Below are 20,540 nucleotides of genomic sequence, written 5' to 3' on the forward strand. Positions count from 1 at the left end.
TGAGCAAACCCAGGCTCGGAGGGACCATGGGCACTGCTCGAGATCACGCACGCGGTGCAGCTGTTTCCAACCCAGGCTCCTATGGGTAAAACCCACATTCAAGAAATGTTGGCACCCAGGCAAGCACCCCATAGAATCAAAAACAGGGACCGAAACAGACACTTGTACATCCATGTTCACAGCAGCACCATTCACAATAGCCAAAAGGTAAAACAACCCAGATGGCATCAATGGATGACCGGATAACAAAATGTGGTCCACCCACACAGCAGAATATTACTCAGCCATACAAAGGAGTGAGGCACTGACACAGGCTACAACGTGGATGAACCACAAAGACACAAAAGGTCCCATATCGTCAGGTCCCCTTTCCATGAACTGTCCAGAACAGGCAGGCAAATCCGAGAGACAGAGAGGAGACTGGTGGTTGTCAGGGGCTGGGGAGGGCCAAAGGCAAGTAAGTGGTAGTTAATGGGAACCAAGTTTCCTTTTAGAAAATGAAAATATTTTGGAACTAGCTAGCAGTGATGGTCACAGAATATTGCATATGTATTAAATGCCACTGAAGCATACACTTTAAAATGGTTAGAATGGTTACGTCATGTGAATTTCACCTCAAAAAAAAGTAACAGAAAAAGAAGTGTTGGCTGAGTCTGAGCCCCTCCTGTGAAGTCCAAATATGCCCTGTGGCCAAGGACATAATTCTACCTGCTTGTGACTCGGTAGGACTCTGGAATTCCTGCAGGGAAGGGGGTCTTAGCACAATGCGAGGGGCTGAGGGAGATCACGTGGGGGCATGTAAGCCCACCCTTCCCATCCCCTAAGAGCTGCTACAGCCCACAGGCTCTCACAAAAACGAACAGAGAATCAGAGGCAGGTGGACCCAGCAAGCAGGCCGGCCCGGGAGGGCTCCACACCACGGCCATCAGCCCCGGACGCGCTCTGCCTCCCAGACGGGGGCTCCTGGCTCCTGGACACGCACAACAGCGAACAAGACAAGAACGCATGGCCCTCTCCCCAGCATCCCCTCGGGGACTGGGCCGGGCAAGGGCTGCCGGTGTCTGGGCAAGTTCCTCTCGGAGCCCTCGGGCACCACCCTGCAGACTTTGCATAGCCTTAGAAAAACTGCTCCACCCCGCTCTGCCTCAGTTTACCCATCTGTGAAATAAGGCTGGTGGTATTTGCTGACCTTGGAGGGCTGCTGAGAGACGCCGTTAATTAACGTGTTTGAGCTGCTTGGCTGCATGGGTGCAAAGGGCAGAGACTGACTAATTGGTGATTTTCAAGTCCACCGATGCCTTCTACTCACGCCCCACACAGCACACAGATACACACTCCATGCGCACACCTACACACACTCCTACACACACACGCACCCCTATGTACACACACTCCACACACACTCCCAGCTATAGACACACACCTACACCTACATAACACCTACACCCACACACCTCCACAAAGGTACCTACATGCACACACTCCTCACACACACCTACACACACACACACATACCCCTATGCACACACTCCACACACAGACTCAGATACAGACACACACACACCTACACCCACAAACATAAACACACACCTCCACAAAGGTACCTACATGCACACACTCCTCACACACACCTACACACACACACACATACCCCTATGCACACACTCCACACATAGACTCAGATACAGACACACACACACCTACACCCACAAACATAAACACACACCTCCACAAAGGTACCTACGCGCACACACTCCTACACAACACCTACATACACACATATACCTACATAATACCTACACACACACACAGATACATCCCCCCCACAACACACAGACACATGCATACACACCTCCACATATGCATCTACATGCACACACTCCACACTCCCGCACACACACACCTACACACACATTCTCCATACACAGACCCAGCTACAGACACACACACTCCACATATACACACACACCTCACAATATACACACACCCCTCCATGTATGCACCTATATGCACATACTCCACACACCCACCTATATGCACATACACAAACACACCTACACAACACTTACATGCACACACATTTACACACATCCCACTCACTCGGACATACATACACACACGTACACACACACCTACATATACATACCCCAAACACAAACACACATACACACCTTCATACACACTGTCAGACATACACACACCTACACATACACAGACACATACATAACACCTGTATACACGTACCCCACACATGCATACACACACCCCACAAAGACACACACACACCCCCCAGTTTTCTCCCTAAGCTACTTTAAGAAGAGGGCACTGCCACATGGGTGTGGACCCACGGGGACAAAGGAAGCAGCCCCCTGACGAGACTATTTAGGGGGGAGAATTCCCTACAGACTGCGCCTTCCTCCTTGGGATCCCACACCGACCCGCTGCCGCGTCGTCACCTCGCATCCCGGGGCGCTGCCCCAAATCCCCCGTGCGATGTGGCAGGACAAGTCGAGCGTGCCCGGGAGGGGATGGTTTCTCTGAGGGGCATGGCGGGGACAGGGCCACTCAGAGCCCTGGGGGGTGGTCGCAGCACGGTGCACGCTGTCCCACCTGGTCTCCAGCCAGCCTTCTCCCTCGGATGAGCTCCGAGTGAACGCGGACCAGAGTCGCAGGGTAGCTGGCTGCAGGCACACCCTGAGGACTGGCCGGCTGTCTTCCCTCGCCCGAGCCCCTCCCCACCACCGAGGCCTCCTTGGGGCCTCTGCCCCAGGGCGCTCAGCCTCCATTCTGATCATCCTCTGGGCCCAGCACCCAACCACGCACCCAGCACCCAACCACGCTCAGGGCTCCTCCAGGTCTGCTCACTCCCCAGACTCTCAGGGGCCCCCCTCCTCCCGCTCACCCCCCAGGGTCTCTTTCCCCTTCCACCTGAACACACACAGGCACAGAGAGAGAACCTTTCCCAGGACTTTCCATGGCTCCCCAGCCTACGGGACAGAAACCAGAGTCCTAGGCCTGGCGTTCAAGGCCCCACACTAGGTCCCAGCTGGCCCACCCAGGCTCCTCCCCATGCTGCCCCACATGCATCTTCCTCTCCGGCAACACAGAACCTGGAGACCGAGCAAATGGACCTGCTCCGCCCCTCCTCCACCTGCGCTCCTCCTGGGGAGGGGACCCCAGCAGGTCCCTTAATTGCCAGGTGCCTCTGTGTCCCTGCCACTGAAGCATGCGCACCGTGAAGTGCTCCGCAACCGGCAGCCACCCGCTCCCTCGGCCTGGATGCACCTTCCTTCTTGGGCCCACCTGGCTCCTTCCACGCATCCTCCCAGATGGGGGTCAAGTGCCACTTCCTCCAAGAAGCCTTCCCAAGGGCTCCAGGGAGAGCTCCCTGCTTCCCCCTCTTGGCTCCTGGTGGATTTGTACCTCTGCTTGGAAGTCCCTGAGGGCCAGAGAGGGTCCCCCACGCCCTGCCCAGCACTGCACCTGCACACAGTGGGCACTCCATCTTCATCTGCTGATGAAAGCATCAGGAGGGGCTCTTCTCGGCCCCACCAGGCCCAGAGCCAGCCTGGGCGGTGGTCCTGGGGCAGCAGACCCTGGAGGGACCACCTGGGCAGCCGATGCTACAAAGCCACAGCCTGACCTCCCACGTGACCTAGGCGTGAGAACGTGAGAAACAGATGCAGCTGGGAGCCCGCACCTCAGGTGTCCTGGAGCATCAGCTCCTGCGAAGGGAACAGAATTAGCCTGAGAAATGCTGAGGCGGGAAGGAAGCTGGAGCCGGGATTGCTGAAACAGAGCTCTGGGTGGTAAGGGCAGTAAATCAGCCCAGTGCCGGCCGGAATCGCGAGCCCGCGAATGCCCCCTGCAAACCCGCGAGTGTAACCCCACAGCATCGGGGGACCCGCGCACCTAATGGGGCCATTCCATCCACATTCGCTGGGAGTTTGAAATGTGGTGCCATAAAAATAAACATGCTTACGCTCGTCTTGCATAATTGGCTCCCTAAAGAACCCTCGCGTTCTGAAAGCCGCCATGTCCCTCGGCAGGGAGCACAGCTTTCTCAGCATCTGGGTACGGTCCTCAATTTTCTCCTTACAAAGAAGACGGGGTGGAGGGCGAGGGAAAACAGGCCCCTGGGTGGGCTCTTTCCCTCCTCATTACAACCTTCTCCTGGCTGAGGGCTGGAGCACGGTCGTCAGCAGGTCTGGAGGCTAAGGCTTTTGTCAGAAGCCTGGCCTCGTGGTTTCGGGAGCTTCATCGCGGTATGCGAGATATAATGCCCCTGCCTGGTAACAGACTCTTTTTTAGAAAAGTCAATTTTAAAAAATAGTAGTTGCATGCCAATGAAGTCTATCAGCCGTCCCTGGGCAATTCTGCACCATCGCTCAAGCTGGATTTTTGCAACAATTTGGGAGATTGAATATACAAGGGAACATTTACTTTTTTCCTTTTTTTTTTTTTTCCTGAGGACGATTTGCCCTGAGCTAACATCCACACCAATCTTCTTCTGTTTTTCAGTATTTGGGCCACCAGCACAGCATGGCCACTAACAGAGCAGTGTAGGTCCACACCCAGAACCGAACCCGGGCCGCCAAAGCAGAGAACGCTGAACTTAATCACTAGGCCCCCATGGCTGGCCCTGGAACACTGACTTTTGATCACAGTGCTGTGGGTCCAGGTGGGTGCTTACGGGGCTCCTGCCCAAGGTGAGGCGCACTGTTCAGACGCTCCAGCCGAAGCACATCGGAGCCAAGTGCAGCCGCACCCAAGGCTTCTCGGAAGGAAACCGCAGCAGCTGTGGACTTGACCTGCCCTGTCTCTCAATCACGACCTCCTCCCAGGGCCGTCCTCGACCTGCGTGGGGACAGCGTTCCCCACCCACCCCGGCAGCAGGGTGCTGTCCAGAGGTTCTGCAGCCAGTCGTGGGCAAGAGCCTACCAGGGGCAGCAGCCTTCGAGGCTCCCCAGCTGGTCGCCAGGCCGGCCCAACTCCTGGGGCCCTGGCCCCAACCACAGCGACAGGCTTCTGTCGCCACACGGGCACTCCATGGCCATCATCTTTCCTACCAGCCTCAGAGGACCTGAAGGTGGGGCCATGTCCTTCTCACCTCCACATCCTGGGTGTCCACATGTGTCCCACAGAGAGTGGGCAGGAAGGAAGCAGGCCCCGGACGTGGGCTCCAACCCCACACCATGCTGCCTGCCCAGGCCTGGCGATGTCATAGTCCTTCAATACATCCAAATTTTATATGTTGTCTTCTAGGCTAGGAAGAGCAGGACGGTATGGTTCAGAGGATAGATGCTGGAGCCCAATCGCCTCAGTTTGAGTCTTAGCTCTGCCATTTACTGGCTGTGTGATCTTGGGCAAGCCACTCAACCTCTCTGTGCCTCCCCTGGAAAAAGGAGATAATTAAATACCTACATCACAGCCTGTTGCGAAGATGAGTTAAGATAAGTCAAGCGCTTAGAGCACAGCCTGGGACGCAGTAAGCACACGTGTTCACTGACACATACGGGCCTCCACAAAGGTGTTCAGCCCGTGACTACTAGCGGCGCTGCAGTCAGTGTGCCTGGGGCACCTTTCCATCTGTGAGCCTCAGGAACTCAGAATCCTCAACAGAGAGCTCAAGGAAGCAACTACGACCAACCAGCACTGGTCACCAGAGGTGAGCTCTCTCCTCCACGCCCAGGTCTGGAGTCCCTGCTCTTGACATCGGCCAATGCGCTGGCATTTGAGAGCAGCACCCCCTAGGGCCCGCTGGGCCATGAGTCCAGTGCACACACACGGCTGAGCCTGGGAAGGACGCCAGGACCCCGCCCCCAGCCTGAAAGGCAGGATAACAGGTGGGTCTGCTGTCTATTTGCGTGACAGTAAATACTCGCTTCACTGTTTTCCTTCTACAAGATCACGTTCTTCAAAGGTCCCAGCTCCTCTGATCTATCCCCTTCTCGGACCGCACACAGTGTGACTGAGGACAGGACCCGGCACTGTCTCTTTCATCTAAAAGGATACCCACAGCCCTTTGCCAGGAGGCTGGACTTCTAGCGACACTGTCCTCTGGAAGGAAGCGCGCCATCCACTGAGACAGCAGGGCGCCTCCCTCAGGCTCCCTGAGGCCGAGGGACACAGCACCCCGGCGCAGCGGGAGGAGGCTCCATGGGGGGGCTCCTCGCAGGACCACCTGCCAACCCCTCCACCCCACCCCCCCATCCCCAGCCAGGCACTGCCTTCCTCCAGCCACCGGACCCGCGCCCAGGCCAGTGAGGAGCCCCTCCTCCCATGAATGGAAATGTTCCTTCTCAGAGGATCCACGCCGAAGCCAGCGGAAACCTCTGTCCCCGTCTCCATCTCGCCAAGACACAGCGCCACGGCGACACACAGCTGACACTCAATAGATGTTTATCAAATGAAAAATGAACAAATAGACATGGCTTGTTTGCAGTCAGCTCTTCTCCTTTGAGGGAAGGGAAGGAGCAAATCTGAAGCCGGAGCTGGAATCCTGGACACCTGGCCCGGAGCATTTCCACCAACCCGACAACGCACGGGGGGTTTCTCTGTATGCCCAACCCCAAGCTTTCACTGCCGTGGTTACGAAGTATACAAGGTGGCAAGAGAAGTGGATACAATGTTCACAGCAGCGTGATTTGCCACAAAGTAAAAACCAGCCAAATGGCCACCACAGGTGAGCGGAGATACTGACTGTGGTACGTCCAAACCTGGGATGGACTCAGAAATAATAAAGGAGCGAAGGAACAGGCTGCAACGTAGACAGGCCTCAAGGACATTGTGCTACTGAGGAAAACCAGACAAAAGAAACACATATTGTATGATTCCATTTACGGGAAATGTCCAGAATAGGCAACTCTCTGGAGATGAAAATCAGATTAGCGGTCACTTGAGGCTGCGCGTAGGAACAGAGAGAAACTATAGACTCGAGGCATCTTAGCGGGGTTGAAGGAAATGTTCCAGAACGGCTGTGGGAGGGCTGCACACGGGGAACTCACTAAAAATCATTGACTTGTACACTAACATGGGTGAATGTTATGGAACATAAATCATACCTCAGTAAACACACACACACATGTGCACACACACACTGGGCAATCCTCTTCACCCAGGCTCCTAAGTTATGCTAAACTCAACTTTCTCCACGTGGCCGTTCACTCATTTCCACAGTTTAATTTCACCAGAGCTCTCAAGACGGTCCTCCTCGGATTAAGGGCCATATTTATTTGAAATCACTAAATAGACCGACTAACAGGATCTGTGTCACAGACATGTTGTCCTCCCTTTAGGACATTTCATTAATCCTTAGCTACAAAGTAATCCCTCATCTGGACCATAAAGCTTGTCCCTGCATCGTGGGTGCCGGAAGCACCTGGGACTCCAGACTCAGCTGGATTCGAGGGCTGCATCGCAAAGCGCTGACCTGACATCGTGGCAGCTGGGTCCTTCTAGTTTTGTTCTTTTTTTTTTTTAATTTTGTTTTGTTTTTCTCAAAAGGGCAACATGTAACTTAATCAAAAGAGAAGTAGATTTTATATAAAACATGGGGTCCAGGGGCTGGCCCCGTGGCCGAGTGGTTAAGTTCACGTGCTCCGCTGTAGGCGGCCCAGTGTTTCGTTGGTTCGAATCCTGGGTGCGGACTTGGCACTGCTCATCAAACCACGCTGAGGCAGCGTCCCACATAATACAACTAGAAGGACCCACAACGAAGAATATACAACTATGTACTGAGGGACTTTGGGGAGAAAAAGGGAAAAAATAAAATCTTTAAGAAAAAAACAAAACAAAACAAAACATGGGGGCCATAGCAGACAGTGGGAAGAGCATGAACGAACCTTGAAGTCCATGAAACCTGGGTTCAACTCTCAGCTCTCCCACTAGTTAGTGGTGTGATCTTGGGCAAATTACTTCACCTCTCTGAGCTTCAGTTTCCTCCTTGTAAAATGAGAGCAACATACCAGCATTGCAGGGTGGTCATGAGGATCTTGAGGATGGACTGAGATGACGCATTTTGCTTGAGTCACTTAGTGCAAAGCCTGGGTTATTGAAAGGTATAGAACTAGTGTGTTACCACGCCTCCTGGCTGGATGGAAAAGGACGGAACAGAGAAGTAATGGGCTGAGTTCAGATCTCAGAAGCTCATGGCCAAGTCTAACACAGAGCTCCCCAATGCACCACTGACTTCATTTAACAAGCATTTGTAGGGCATGCACGCACATGCACACACACACACACACACACACACACACACACAGACACAAACTCCAGTTCTTTTATCATAAAGACCAAAATGAAGTGAAAACAGCAAAGCCACAAACTAACATTCTGCCTTCACAAACCTGAGGCTCACGTCTTACTGATCGAGAAACAAGAAACCAACTGTTTTCCCATTTGACTTAAAATCCTCGGAGCGTGGTCTTGAAGCCACCCCATGTGCCAGGCAGGGAAGTGGGGCTGTCCCCAAAAACGCTGCTCTATTTTCGGAGCTGACCTGATTTATGTAGGATCTGGACAGCTCTTCTTATCCAATAATTATGCACCAGGTCATTTATTACTGTCACTGATGATGAATCTCATAACATTAGCATCACCGCACATTCATTTGCTGCTGTATTTTGCATTCTAAAAAATGTGGCAGAATCACAACATAGCAAATTTCGTAAAGTAAAATTTTCACCCCTTTCCTCATTTCCACATCACCCGTGACTGTCACTGAGTCCAAATACGTGGTCCCTAAAGAGGTCACACACGGACTCCCCAAACGATGAGGTGCTAATCTTTGACAGATAGGTAGAGACTAATAGCTTTTTAATTAAACTTTTTATTTTAGGTTAACTGTAGACTCACGAGCGCGGTAACAAGCAACAGAGAGAGCCGCTCTACCCCTCACCCCATTCCCCCAGCAGCAACTCGACAGCATGGTGATGGAAACAGGATGTTGACACTGACACACTCGATGCAATCAGGATAGCAAGCATCCGCACCGCCACTAGGACCCGTCAGGTTGCCCTGTGACAGCCACCCCCTCTTTCCTCCCACCTCCCACCCTCTCTCTAACCCCTGGTGATGACCACTCTGTTCTGCACATCCCTCCATGATGTCGTCATTTCAGGAACACTGCGGAATCATCACACAGTACGCAACCTCCTTGACCGGCTTTGTCCACTCAGCATAACTCCCTGGAGACTCAGGCAGGTTGCTGGGAGCACCAACAGTCCTTTCACTTTTACTGCTGGGCGCGATGCCACGGTGTGAATGAACCACAGTTTGTTTCACCATTCACCCACTGAAGGGCATCTGGGTGGCTTCCAATTTGAGACTATTACAAATCAAGCTGCTATAAACATTCGTGTACAGGTTTTTGTGTGAACATAAGTCTTCATTTCCCCAGCATAAATGCCCAAGAGTGAAAAGCCCCATTGTACGAGCATGGTGTGTTCCATTTCAGGAGAAACTGCCGGACTGCTTTCCAGAGGAGCTGGGCCATTTTACCTTCCCACCTGCAGTGGAGGAGGGATCCAGTTTCGCCACATCCTTGCCAGCATTTGTCGTTGTCAATATTTTTTATTTTAGCCATTCTGATAGATGGATGGTGACGTCTCACTGTGGTTTTAATTTGCGTTTCTGTAGTGGCTGATGACGCTGAACATCTTTCCATGTGCTTTTTTACCATCTAAATATCCTTTTTGATGAAATGGCCCTGCAGGCCTTTTACCTGTTTCTAATTTCTTTGTTTGAGTTTTTTCATGGTTGAGTTTTGAGAGGTCATTATGTATCTTGGATACTCATCCTTTGTCAGATATGTGGTTTGCAAATATTCTCTCCCACTCCATAGCTTATCTTTCATCCTCTTAAAAGAGTCTTTCACAAAGAAAATTTTAAAATTGTGATGAGGTCTTCTTTATCAGTTTTTCCTTTTATGAATCGAGCTTTTGTTGTCAAGTCTAAGAACTCTTTGCCTAGCCCCACAGCCTGAAGATTTTCTCCTTATTTTTCTCCTAAAAGTTTTACATGCTACATTTAGTTCTGTGACCCATCTTGAGTTAATCTTGTACAAGGAGTGAGACTTATGTCAAGGTTTTTTTTTGGGGGGGGGGGCATTGGCTACAAATGTCCTGTTGTTCTGGTACCATTTGTTGGAAAGCCTACTTTCCTCCACGGAACTTACACCTTTGTCAGAAACCAGCTGGGCATATTTGTGGGAGTCCATCTCTGGAGTCTCTGTTCCGTTTCATTGATCTATGTCTCTGCCCCCTCTATTGATACTACACAGTCTTGAATGCAGTAGCTGTATAAGAAGTCTTGTCATCAGATAGACCGATGCTTCTCATTTTATTATTCTTTTTCAAAACTATTTTAGTTCCTTTACCTTCACATATGCGCTTAAGAGTAATCTTTATGTGCAAACATTTTGCTGGGATTTCTATAAGAATTTTATTAAACCTCGATATCAACTTGAGGAGAAGTGATATCCTTACCATGTTGAGTCTTCCCCTCCATGAACATGGTACGTCTCTCCGTTTACTTAGAACTTCTTGGATTTCTTCCATCCGCATTGTGTAGTTCTCAGCATATAAGTTGTCAGCATAATGTTTTTTCATATTTACACTGAAATATTTCATTTTTAAGCAATTCTAAATCATATCACATTTTTAATTTCAGTGTCTATGTGTCTATTGCTAATAGATAGAAAAACAACTCACTTTTGTACGTTTATCTTGTATCCTGCAACCTTCCTAAGCTCACTTACTAGTTTTAGGAGTTTTTATAGATTACATGAGATCTTCCATGTAGACAATCATATCATCTGCAAGTACAGATAGTTTCATTTCTTCCTTTCTGTATGTCTTTTATTTCCTTTTCTTCCTGTATCACGCTGGCTAGAACCTCCAGCACCATGTGGAATAAGAGTAGTGAGAGTGGACATCCTTGACTTGCTCCTGATCTCAGGGGAAAAGCTTCCGGTTTCTCACCATTAAGTATGAAGCTAGCGGGAGGCTTTGCAGACGTTCTTTACTGAGTTGCCCTCGATTCCTGTTTTCTGAGGGTTCTTATCACGATAGGTGTTGAATTTATCAAATGCCTATGATCATATGATTTTTCTTTGTTAGCCTTTTCACATGATGGATTTCACTGATGGATTTTCAAATATTGAACCATCCTTGCACCCCTGGAATAAACCCCACTTGGTCATAGTAGATGTTTCTTTTTACATATTGCTGAATTTTATTTGCTAATATTTTGTTAAGGATTTTTTTTTTCAGGGGGGGCTCTATTTTCACAAGCGATATTGGTCTGTAGTTTTCTTCTTTTGTCCTGTCTTTGTTTGGCTGTGTTATCAGGTTCATAGAATGAATTGAGAAGGTTAGGTTCTTTAACAGCACTTTCCTGATGCCAGACCTTCCCCACTGAGGTTTCCCCTTCTCCCAACCTAAACATTCTTTCTTCAGGACCAGGGATCCCATGAAACAGCATGAAAACGCCCTGCAGGGCCCTGGTGCCCTGTGGCCCATCAGTCAGCACTGAACTCCTGAGATCACCCCCCTGGAGCCACTGCTGTTTATTTGCCCCCCACCCTTCATTTGCTGGAATCTTCACAACAGCTAATAGAACACTCATGTCAATTTAAGGAGCTTGCACCATTGGATTTCGCCAAAAGAAAGCACTCGATCTGCTATTCAGTCATCCCAAAGTTCCACAAGTTTGAAGGTAGGGGTCTTAGAATGAATCTGTGCCTTCAATTTAGTGCATTCAAAATAACTCACGTGAAATCACAGTGGGAGCTGCCTCAGCTCAGAGGTTACCGTTTAATTTAAACAGAGCTCCCAAATTGTGGAACTGTCCAGCAAGACAAATTCTTTATTTTAATACTCAAGGAAGAGTGGCCACAGATGATCACGCAGGCATCTCAGCAAAGGGCACGCCTGTCACAGGTCTCACTCCGCTGCCTGGAAGCCCTGCCTGTGCTGGGCCTCACACTTAGTAGGCGCCCCACCAGGGTTCTGTGAAGGCTCTGGGTGGGCTCGTCCATGAGGGCACACCCTCAAAACCCCCTCAGTGCCCACCTCGCACCTGTGCAGCGCTGGAACCAGGTGCCTCTCTGCACACTTGTCAGCAGCCAGGTTCTAATGTAGGAGGTTCCACACTTTCTCATTCAGACTCTCTGTTCCGTGAACCCAGCAAGTTTCCTGCTTCAGGAGTTTTGTTTTAAAAACTGGTCTCTTCCCTTGGGGTTGGAGCTCTTGATAATAAGTGCTTTGATACCTGCTGGCCCCCAAACTCCCCAACACACACCACACACACCCACACATAGCACACACACACACAATCACTCATACCCACATCGCACACACCCACATACACATGCAGACCCACATATACTGCCCAACAGATGCACCCACTGCCCCCCACACACAGCATGCAAATACACACACCTACTCCTACTTCTGGAACAATATTCCTGAAGGTTTTCAGTGAAGCCAGGCGTTGAATTCGCCATCCCTCCCAGTCCCACAGGGCCCGAGGTGGCAGGGACTCCTGGCATCGGGATAGGCTCTGGGCTGCAGCGAGGGGAGAAGGCCTGCCTGCAGGTCAGGTCTGGTGACTGTGCTTTGCTGGAGCTCAGGAGGAGCCAGTGGGATGCCACCCACCGCAGGGCATCTTCAGTCTGGACCACTTGGCTCCCACTGGCTCTGGGGCGCGTCAGGGGAGAACCCTGAAAACGACCCTCCAGGAGGTCAGCTCTCCCTCTGGCAGGTGACCCTGCTCCTGCTCCTTCACTTGTTAGCCTTACCTCTCCACCAACTGACCACCCGGCCTCTGACACCTCCGTCACAAGTGAGCAGGCTCTGTCACTCCCTCCTCAGGTCCCCAAAGGCTCTTTGTGACAAGCTGGTGGGGGAAGTGCCCCAGCAGGTATGAATGACCTGCTCGCATGGCCGGCTGCCTCCCTCTCGAGAGCACGGCCCCCCAAGGCAGTGCCTGCCGGCCCCCACCTGCCCATCGTTCTGCCTCCATCATTGGCACTGACCAGGCACAGAGCTGGCATGCAGCAAATGGCCACTGTTGTGTTAGGAGGGCTGCGGGCCAGGCTGGTCCTCCAGAGCTCAAACTAAGGGAGCAACGGTGCCAAAGTCAGACACTGGCGGAGGAGGTGGCAGGCTCTAAACATTTACTTTTCTCACTTCTGAGTTTCCAGAGGAAAGGGTCCAATACGGCGGCCATCAGCCCACGAGGCCACTGAGCGCCCAAGGGTGGCCGGCCCACAGCGCGACGTGTCGTAAGAACGAATGATGATGCTGATTTCAAAGACTTAGAACAGGGTATGAATGTCAAATTAACACTATTTTTATTGATTACACATTGAAATGATAATATTTTACATATATTGAGTTAAATATTTCATTATAAATTGATTTTTACCTGTTGTTGCTTTTTTCTTTTATTATGGCTACTGGAAATTTTCAAAATACAAATGTGGCCTGTATCATATTTCTATCGGACAGTGCTGGTCTCTACTCTGATAAGAGTATTTTTATTCACACATATTCCCCTTGATGATTGGACTGCGGAGTCCTTGAGGGCAGGAATCCACTCATTTCAGGGTCTGGGTGGCGTCTGGCTGTGGCCGGCCACCCCCCAGGGCTCAAGAGCCAGGGGAAGAATTAAAGGCAAACGAAACGAACGCAAACAGAGACGAGGGCTTTGGCTGCTCGTTCACAGACACTGAACGTGGACACGCTCTATTAACTGCAGTCGCCAGGCCGTGCATGACGCCCCCATGACTTCTTCATTTTACAACTGAAGGGTTTGCACCTTTTGACCCCTCACCCATTTTGCCCAGCCTCTGGCAACCACCAACCTGCTCTCTGCACCACATGTTCGGAAGGTGCTAAGAGAGTAGACCATAAAAAGTTCTTATCACAAGAAAAAAAATTGGGTAACTGTGTAAGGTGATGGATGTTAACTGACTTATTGTGGTGATCATTTCGCAGTGTATACAAATATCACATTGTCATGTTGTACGCCTGAAACTAGTAAGATATTGTATGTCAACTGTATCTCAAAAAAAGCAGACATGTTTTATCAAGCACAGGGCAAATTCTGTAGCTCACATCTGGGACAGAAGCAGAGGTGTTAGGTGTACACACGTCTGTTCACGGGCTCATACGCTGACCAGAGCTTCCTCTTTCGAATGGACTGGCTCTGTCGCCAGTTAACCCTTCTGAGTCCTAGCAAGTGTATGAACTCCCCAGTCCTCAAAAGCCGAGGAGAAAGGGAGACCTCAGCCCAATCGTAAAGGCAGTAAGTTTCCCTTTTGCCACAAGCCCCTCCCCGTCTCCTGTCCTCCCTCGGTGTTACCTTTGTCCCCTCATCCCACTGCCAGACCTGTGCCACCTGCCTTCATGTTCTCTTCCCATCTACACCCACCCTTCCTCCCAGACAGTTAGAAACTGGATGCTTTCACTCCTATTGAACCAATAATGACTGAAAGAGCTCAAAGGCATAGTGTTTCCTGAACACGCTTGCATTCCAATTGTGACTACATCCTCAAGCCATAGGAATGAATCTCTAATGGTGGATTTGTGAGTGCCAGAAAGTCATGTTGAAGAAGTGGTATATCTATTTGCAGTAGGACAGGGCCTAAACCTAAGGCTGGCCCTGGCTGGGCGCTCCTTTCCTGAGTCTCAGTGTGGAGGTAGGGACAAGTAACCACAAGGGCAAGACTTGACAAAGCAAGGGCACTGTACCAGGCATACAGTCACTCATCCGCAGACATCTCCTGAGCATCTACTACGTGCCAGACACTCTGCTCAGGAGGTGATAAAGAATGAGTCACAGCCCTTGCCCTCACGGGCCCATGGTCCAGAGAGCAAGGCTCCTCTCCAGTGCCAAACAGGAAGCCTGCACACAGTGCCCGAGGTCCCCTGGTGGACACGCCCCTTAGTCTCCACTGCCAGCTACACAGTCCTGGCACTGCTGTTGGTGCCGCCCTTTCCAGAAGCCTCCGAGGTCACATGCAGGCCCGCACACCGACTCCCCCAGGAGGGCAGGTGGCAAGGCCTGAGCAGCCACATGGCCAGGACACTGCCCACACGGGGCTGGAAACCAGGGGAGGGCAGAGAGGCGGCAGGCCCTGCCAGCCAGCCCTCCTTGGCCAGCCACCCGAAGGAAAGTGCAACAAATGGCACGAGTCCCACTGAGGGGACAGAAGCAGCACAGTGAATGGCGGGCTGGGGAGGCGGAAGCACAGATGGACCCAGCATGGCCACCCCAATCTTTTCTTGGGTGGGAGAGGATCAAGAAATAAAGCGACACCCTATTGCAGAGTGCCCTCATCAGATGGAAACGCAAATACAAGCCCACGTCACCGCCCCACCCGCATCCGCCCTTGGTCCAGAAGCAGGACCGGGCCCCAGCTGACACACGACTCTGATGCCACCCTCCACTCTGGGCTCTCTTTGGGTCACGTGAAGATCCCCACCGACAAATGGTGGGAGTCTGACCTCTCACCATCCCTGGGCCCTTTGTAAAGAGAGAAGCCGGAGCCCAGCACAGCCACTTCCCTGTGCCCGCTGGGGCATCCCGATTAACTCCACGGTAAGCCCAGAGGCTGCTGGGAGACATCAGGCAGCTCCCCCGCCCCCGGGAGCAGTCAGGGAATGAGTCCTGCACATCTTCCCGAAGGGGCTTCCGGGACCTGGTGCCCAAGAAGCAGCCTAACTCTTCCTGCTTGATGCTGGGTACAGACTGCTGTCCCTGGGGGTGGGGGCCGGAGCAGACAGGCCTCCACCAGGCACCCAGACCTGATCCAGCCCCAACGTGCATGGACGTAGGGGAAGCCAGGGCCCCCGGAGCTCTGACAGGGGCTTGCTGCAGCCTCTGACTTTCTATTAACTGAGAGTTAATCTGAGTTATGTAACCGCCACTCCCCACTTGGCAGCCTCATGGCTCCCGACGCCTTTGCATTCCTGGAAGGGGGTCTCAGAGGGAGAGAGTCGAGTGTGCGCACGGTTTGTCACTCCGGCTCCAGCAAGCCCCTGCTCCTGCCTCCCCCTCGTGCCTGATTGGCATCAGGCAGGAGAAACCCTCTCGAGCCAGACTTCAAACATGAGAATCTAGATCAAGCATATATTTGGCTTTCCAAGCTAATCTTTACATCAATTTGGTCTCTACTGACTTGTAACCCTTTGAAGAAAATTTGGCAACCACGCATGGAAAGCAGATGACTCTTACGTAACCCCAGACCAGAGCCCCTGGGCTCTGGGAGGCTCGGGGGTGGTCACTGGGGTTGGGGGTTTTGTGTTTGGCCACTCCATCACGATCCGGGGGCGCTTCCATCCACATGCTCCAGCACCCTCTGATTGTCCCCCAAAAAGCCTGGAGAAAGGAAGGACTCAGGAAGCACACACAGCCCACTTCTGCCAAACACCTCGAGGGTGCCCAGGTCAGTGGGCTGGAGGCCAAGGCCGCGATGCGACATGGCCCTTCCCACCCCAGCCGGTGCCCCAGGTCAGGAGGATGCAGGATGCAGTAGGGAAGCAAGCCGCTCCCTCTGCAGGGACCCAGAGCCACACATCTCAGGAAGGCACGGGGCTCTCTTGCCCTGCCCCCTGCTCATCGTCCCTTTGGATGCGCAGAAGAAAAGGAAGCAGGTGATTAAAATAAGTCAACAGAAAGGACCGACTGGGAGGAGGCCACCAGGCCTCCGCTTAGACAGTGGATCCCCTGAGGTGGGGGGGGTGGGGGTGAGGGAAGGGGGAGGCACCCACGTGGTGGAAAGATTTGAGCTGCCTCCTAAAATGGCCATTTCTGCCAGCATTATTGTCCCCGAGGAGTATCGCAGCCACTGGCACTCGACGATCCCAGTTGCAATCAATTCGGTAGCAGCAGCTGGAAATGGGCATGAGCCAGGATTCACCAGGAGGTCGATGTCTGTGGACAGAGTGTGTGCTTCCGTCCTCTAAAGCCAGGCTGCACAGCCCCAGCTGATGGAGGACTTCACAGGCAGGGACGGTGACAGCCCCCCCACTGGGTCCATGCGCGAGCCTGAAAGTACCACAGCGTGCACGGCGAGGGCTTGGGAGCTGTGAAGAGCCCCACGGAAGAAGAGAGTCACATTATGTTGTCACACAGCCCACCCCCACTGCACACACACACTCTCCCAGGGCCTCCCAAACCTAGGGTGGAGGAACAGACAGTGACCCCAAGGGACGCGGCCTGGGGAGAAGCTGTGGCGTGGGCTAGCCACTGTGCTCTTGAGGATGCCAAGCAGATCCCACGTATGCTCCGAGCCCCGAGCTGCGGCATCCACAGAGGGCTGTGGCCTGAGAGGCCACTCAGGACCAGGCATCCGGACTCAGAGCTCTCCGGCCACCGCTTGCTGAGTAAGCGCACCCAGCAAGCGGCCCTCGAGCCTGGCTGTGAGTGAGTGTCCCCCCAGCTGGCCTCACTCCGGGCCGCCTTTAAGAGACACCGTTTTCCGTGCTGTGCTGCTGGAAGGCACTTTGGAGCGTCACTACAACTACCACCAAAAAGGCATAAACAGCTCACTAAGACTCAATCTGTGCTCCCCCAAGAAGAAAAGGCTACAGGCACAGCTCCTTCCAAACACAGGAGCAAAAGTCCAAGCTCAGAGCTGACAGCCCCTCACTCCGGCAATGCCCGAGCTGCCCCCGTCACCTGGGCTCCAGGCTCAGTGTCTGCCTGACATCACCAGGCTCGAAGCGTGGCAGCAGGATGCCCAGTGCTCACCTGGGAGCCATGCAGGGGCTGGTAAGCCAAGGTGATGGGCTGTCTTCAAGGAAAAAGCACATTTCCAGGTCTCAAGCAAGCAATGCCCGGCTTTCGGTTACCACTATGGTGTGCCTGGTGGGATGCGAAGTGCCGGCCCCTCCCAGCTTGGGCCCCTTCTCCTGGCCAGGGGACAGCTCTAACAGACATGACAGAGCCCTCTCCTGTCAGCCTCCCCAGCAGGTGACAGCTCGTCCTTAGAGGCACACTTACAGAAAATCTCTTGTGCTAACGCTGAAGGGAAAAAAAACAAAAGGTCAAACTTCAAAATCACCAAGAGAACTATTTCCTAAAGTAAAATCCCAGGCAGCTCTCATGTGGACAGGCTGGAGAGGAACCGTTTCAGTGAATTTTGAACCAACACAGAGGTTTCTTTCTGTGCTATTTACTCTCCTCTCCCCTTATCAAAATGTACTAATCTTTCAATCTAACAACTTAGTAATAAAAAAAAAGATGTCCATTCAAATAACTTGCCGGCAGTCAGGAAGCCTCTAGAGCTGAAGGTGCACCATGGCCAGGCGGGGACCCCTTTGATGTTCCCAAGGCCCTCGAGGTCTGGCTGAGACTGAGAGGCAGACAGCAGGGCACCTGGATGGGGTCACCCCTCAAAGCTGCACTCGCTCCATTTTGTCTGTGTCCCAGAAAGGCCCAGACTTTATCTAGTCGAAGCACAAGGTATCAACTCAGGCCGAGCCCATACCCAACGTGATCCGCTTCATACTTAACGTTTTAAAGCCCACGCGGCAAGGGGCTGTGGCCACCAGGAGAAGCAACGCGGCTTTCCAGAAAAAGGCCATGAATATATTTGACAGTTTTCACTAGATGTTTTAAACAGTCTTTATCCCCAGAGTGGGGAATCGTCTCACAAACCAAGGGTAGCTAGGAAACGCTTGGCGTGCTCCATCCTCCTCCGATTTCTCAAAACCAGGACGCGCACTTGATCCTCCCCTCGGCTCGCTCCCCCCAGCTTTTCATCGGCGGCGGTGGGGGCGGCTCGGGCAGCCTTCTCCAGCAGCTCCCGGCCCCTTTCCTCCCCAACGCGGGAGCGCAGTGCATCCCAGTGGACAAACTCGAGAACCGCACGCTGGCTTTCTCCGCCTCCGCCTGTGTCCTCCCGGCTCTCGGTTGCAATCCGGGACCCAAACGCACCAGCTCCGCGGAACCCCCCAGGAGGCGACGGACGGCTCGGAAGCAGCCTGCCCCGCCAAGGGGTCAACGGTGCCCTGCTGGGCCCTAGGCCGCCCACGGCAGGGTCTGGAGGCCGAGCGCCAGGCACGCGGGCAAAGTTTGCCGAAAAGGGTCTTCCTAGGTACCCCTACTGCGGGCTCCGGGCTCGAAGCCCCGGTTCCAGTTGGCCCCGGAGTCCGGGACACAGACAAACGCTGGGACGCTCCCGCGGGTGTTGGGGGAGGGGAGGGTGCCCGCTCATGCTCCCCCAGAGCCCCAGTGTCTCCCGCCCCAGCTGCCCGCCAGCTGTGCGCGCCCGTCGGGCCAGGAGGTCACCGGCAAACAGCTGGATCGGCAGCTGGGAGCTCGGGAGGCCCCTGCCCGGCCCCGGAGCCCCGAGGAAAGGGAAGGGAGGGCAGAGTGGCAGTTGGATTTTGGTTTCCTCCAACTCCGCCTGCCAAGCTCCCGCCGGGAGCCGGGGGCCCTGGCTTTACCCGGCAGCCTCGGCCCCCGCCCTGGGTCCACGGGCCGCCGCGCCCAGCGGCCCGATCCTCGCCCCGGGCCCTAGGGAGGAGGCGCGCCGGGGCGGCCGGCCAGGACACTGCGCTGCTGGCGCCGGGAGCTTGCCCGGGGAGCTGAGGCGGGCGTCCCTGCCCGGACCCGGAGGCGCGGAGCCCGGGAGAGCCGGCCGCTCCCTGCGGGGCCGCGGGGCTCCGAGCTCCGGACTGGCGCTCCGACCCGGCTCCCAGCGCACGCCGTTGGCTGCCCGCGGGGAGCAGTCAGGGGGTGCCTTTATTTGCAACACTAAGCAAAGCACCGCTTCAGCCCAGCCGGGCACCCACGCACCCACGCACCCACTCGCACCCCGGGCGCCAGCCGGGTCGCTCACCTGAGTCCTAAAAGCTGTTGAATCCACATGGTCACGTTTCGGGGAGCGGAGCCTCAGACCTTGCTCGCCCCGGCCATCTGCGCGGCGCCCGCGCCCGCTCGCTTCCGTCCCGAGGCGCCGGTCTCTGGCTCTCGGTCCGCCGCCGCCCGCCGCCCGCCGCCCGCCACCCGCCGGCCGCGGGGCGCAGAACGAGTCAGAGCGCGGCCGCGCGGGGCTCCATGCCGGCCGGCGCGCCGCCGCCGCTGGGGCGCATGGCTCAGGCGGGGCGGCCCGCGGGGGCGCACATCTTCTGGCCGGGGCGCGGGGCTCGCGGCCCCTCCGGGGGCGACCCAGGGAAGGCAGCGGCGAGGCGCGGGCGCCCGCGGCCGGCCTGGGAGGGGCGCGCTCCGGCGCTATGGCAGCGCGGCGAGGGTCAGAGGAGCAGCGGCTTCGCCCTCCCGGGGCAGCGAGGAAGGAAGCCAGGGGGCGACGCCGCGCACGGTGCGTGTCTCGCGGCGTGGCTCTTGCCTCTAGTCCGACCCCCGCGCCGAGGGGGCGGCGCGGTCTGGGGGCGCAGGCGGCGGCGACGCAGGTGGACGCGAGTCCCCTCGGCGCGCCGCCAGGTGAGGGGGCTGTGCCCAGGGCTCGGCCACCGGTCGGCGCAGCTCAAGTTGGCCGGGGGCTCCGTCTGAGCGCTCGCCCT

At 54.3% G+C, this 20,540-nt stretch overlaps 1 protein-coding gene across 1 annotated transcript in view; it reads right to left on the reverse strand.

Annotated features, from left to right (window-relative positions):
* AJAP1 (adherens junctions associated protein 1) overlaps positions 1–20,027 on the reverse strand; it is a 127,947-nt gene extending 107,920 nt beyond the window's left edge. The window contains exon 1 of the mRNA XM_023635913.2: positions 19,859–20,027. Coding sequence (XP_023491681.1) covers positions 19,859–19,887 — 29 coding nt within the window. The 5' untranslated portion in view covers positions 19,888–20,027. The remainder of the gene's footprint in view (positions 1–19,858) is intronic.
* Positions 20,028–20,540: the final 513 nt, after the last annotated feature.

Source organism: Equus caballus, chromosome 2 (assembly GCF_041296265.1).
Source record: "Equus caballus isolate H_3958 breed thoroughbred chromosome 2, TB-T2T, whole genome shotgun sequence".
In the NCBI taxonomy this organism is placed as follows: Eukaryota; Metazoa; Chordata; class Mammalia; order Perissodactyla; family Equidae; genus Equus; species Equus caballus.